Source organism: Plectropomus leopardus, unplaced genomic scaffold, assembly GCF_008729295.1.
Source record: "Plectropomus leopardus isolate mb unplaced genomic scaffold, YSFRI_Pleo_2.0 unplaced_scaffold16097, whole genome shotgun sequence".
Lineage (NCBI taxonomy): Eukaryota > Metazoa > Chordata > Actinopteri > Perciformes > Serranidae > Plectropomus > Plectropomus leopardus.
Window position 1 is genome coordinate 1 of NW_024617274.1, and position 1,867 is coordinate 1,867.

At 39.3% G+C, this 1,867-nt stretch overlaps 1 protein-coding gene across 1 annotated transcript; it reads right to left on the minus strand.

The window, feature by feature from the left end:
* Positions 1-111: 111 nt before the first annotated feature.
* Positions 112-1,496, minus strand: LOC121964569 (receptor-type tyrosine-protein phosphatase beta-like; the record flags this gene model as incomplete). The annotated part of the gene is made up of 3 exons (XM_042514773.1): positions 112-248; positions 664-803; positions 1,347-1,496. Coding segments are annotated over 3 exons (427 nt in total), but the record flags the coding sequence as incomplete, so codon positions are not given.
* Positions 1,497-1,867: the final 371 nt, after the last annotated feature.

Here is a 1,867-nt window from a genome sequence, read left to right on the forward strand (position 1 = left end):
ACACACACACACACACACACACACACACACACACACACACATACTATATAAATACACACTCTATTAAACATAGATGAAGAATGTGTGTGTGTGCGTGTGTGTGTGTCGTACCTGTAGGAGGTCTTGGCTTTCAGCGGCCCGTCACAGAAGCCGCCGTAGCTGTCACTCAGGTAGAGGTCGTCGTCATGGTAACGATCACAAGCCCCACCCAGTCGATCGCCCCCTGCCCCCAGGTTCACCTCCACGACCTGATCAGTTATGGATTCATTGATAAGAATGATTTGATACAAAAAAGCCTCAGATTCTTTCTTTTTAAGTATTTATACAATTATTTGCAAACTAGGCAAATCTTTTTGCCTCATTTTTCATCATTGTTATCAGTGTTCAATTTGTGTTTTTAGCAATATTTTACGCTGCTATATTTTGGTTAGATTTTATTATAGGAATTGTTATTGTCCCTAACTTCTTCCAGTACTAACCGTCAACAAGAATATGTTACTACTGATAATTTTGTATTAACTGCCACCAGTGATTTGAAAAACTTTTAAAAGAGGACCTTTGAGTTTTGACCCCGCCCAAAAAAACAACTTAATTTAAACAAAAAAAAATCTTGCCTTTTGCAGTCAGTTAGGGTTATTATGCTTTAGTGTTTTCTGTTGTCACCTGTCCAGCTGGCGTCTCGGCCTCCTGTGGACAGCGGCTGGAGAAGTAGGCCGTCTGATACGCTCTGACGGAGGAGTTGCTGATGTAGTCGCGGTAGGAGGGCAGAGGGTGGCGCTGCTCCGGCTGCAGCATCTCATTGGCTGTCGGAGGAGACGAGAACAATCAGAGGAGGCTCAAACTCTCAAAGTTTGACTTTGTACTCAAATCCTGCTGGCGGTCAGTCTCGAAAACTGAGCTACAACAAACAATTATATCTAGTAGATTTCTACATAAACCAAAATCAAATCTGGCCCTGTACCCATTCTCTAATTCACAATAAAAATAAAACGATTCACACTGGGAATTTGTTTTTTTTTACTTTTAGTATACATAAGGTGCCAGAGTGCATAAATAAGCATCGAAATAGAGCTTGTTTATAAAAAAGTGCCAGTGGAGGATCCCCGCACCCCCTGACAGAAGTCCACACTAAGACCCTACTGTCCTAAAAACCTCCTAAAATCCCAGAAATATCCTAAAATTCTAGAAATATCCTTAAAACCTAGAGACGACAAAAATCCCAGAAACCTCCTTAAATTTCAGAAATGTCCTAAAATCTCAGAAATGTCCTAAAAGCATCCTAAAATGCTAGAAAACATGTGTGAGGCTGCTGCTGATCTAAACTGTGCGTGTTTGCGCGTTCGTACCATCGGATTCGGCCACGATCACGGCGAAGTATCGCACGGCTCCGTTGGCGTCACTGAACCAGGAGCAGTTGAAGCGAAACAAGATGGAGGACGATGTGACCTTTGACGACCTCTCACTGACACGAACACTCGGGGGCGGGACCGGAGGACCTGAGGCGAAACAGATGACAGGTGAAACGGACTGTCAATCAAATATATGAAACAAAACAGCAAAAGTTTACTTTTTAATCTTTTGTTTTTATTCTTAAACTTCATTAAATTATCTCATTTTTATTTTTTATTTCTTTTTGTCTAATTATTTGTTGTAACTACTTGTCTTGTGTGATTTTGTCAAAAAGGTTAATTAAAAAGTATCGAAATTCATATTCACAAAAACAAACAAACAAAAAAACACACACATTAAGAGCTCGACATGAAAAAATGATCATGTTAGGTCAAAATTTTGAATCACTATCTCATAATTTTAACTTGTGGCTTTTTAATCTTTTTTTTATAATTATAACAATGTAAATATAAACTAT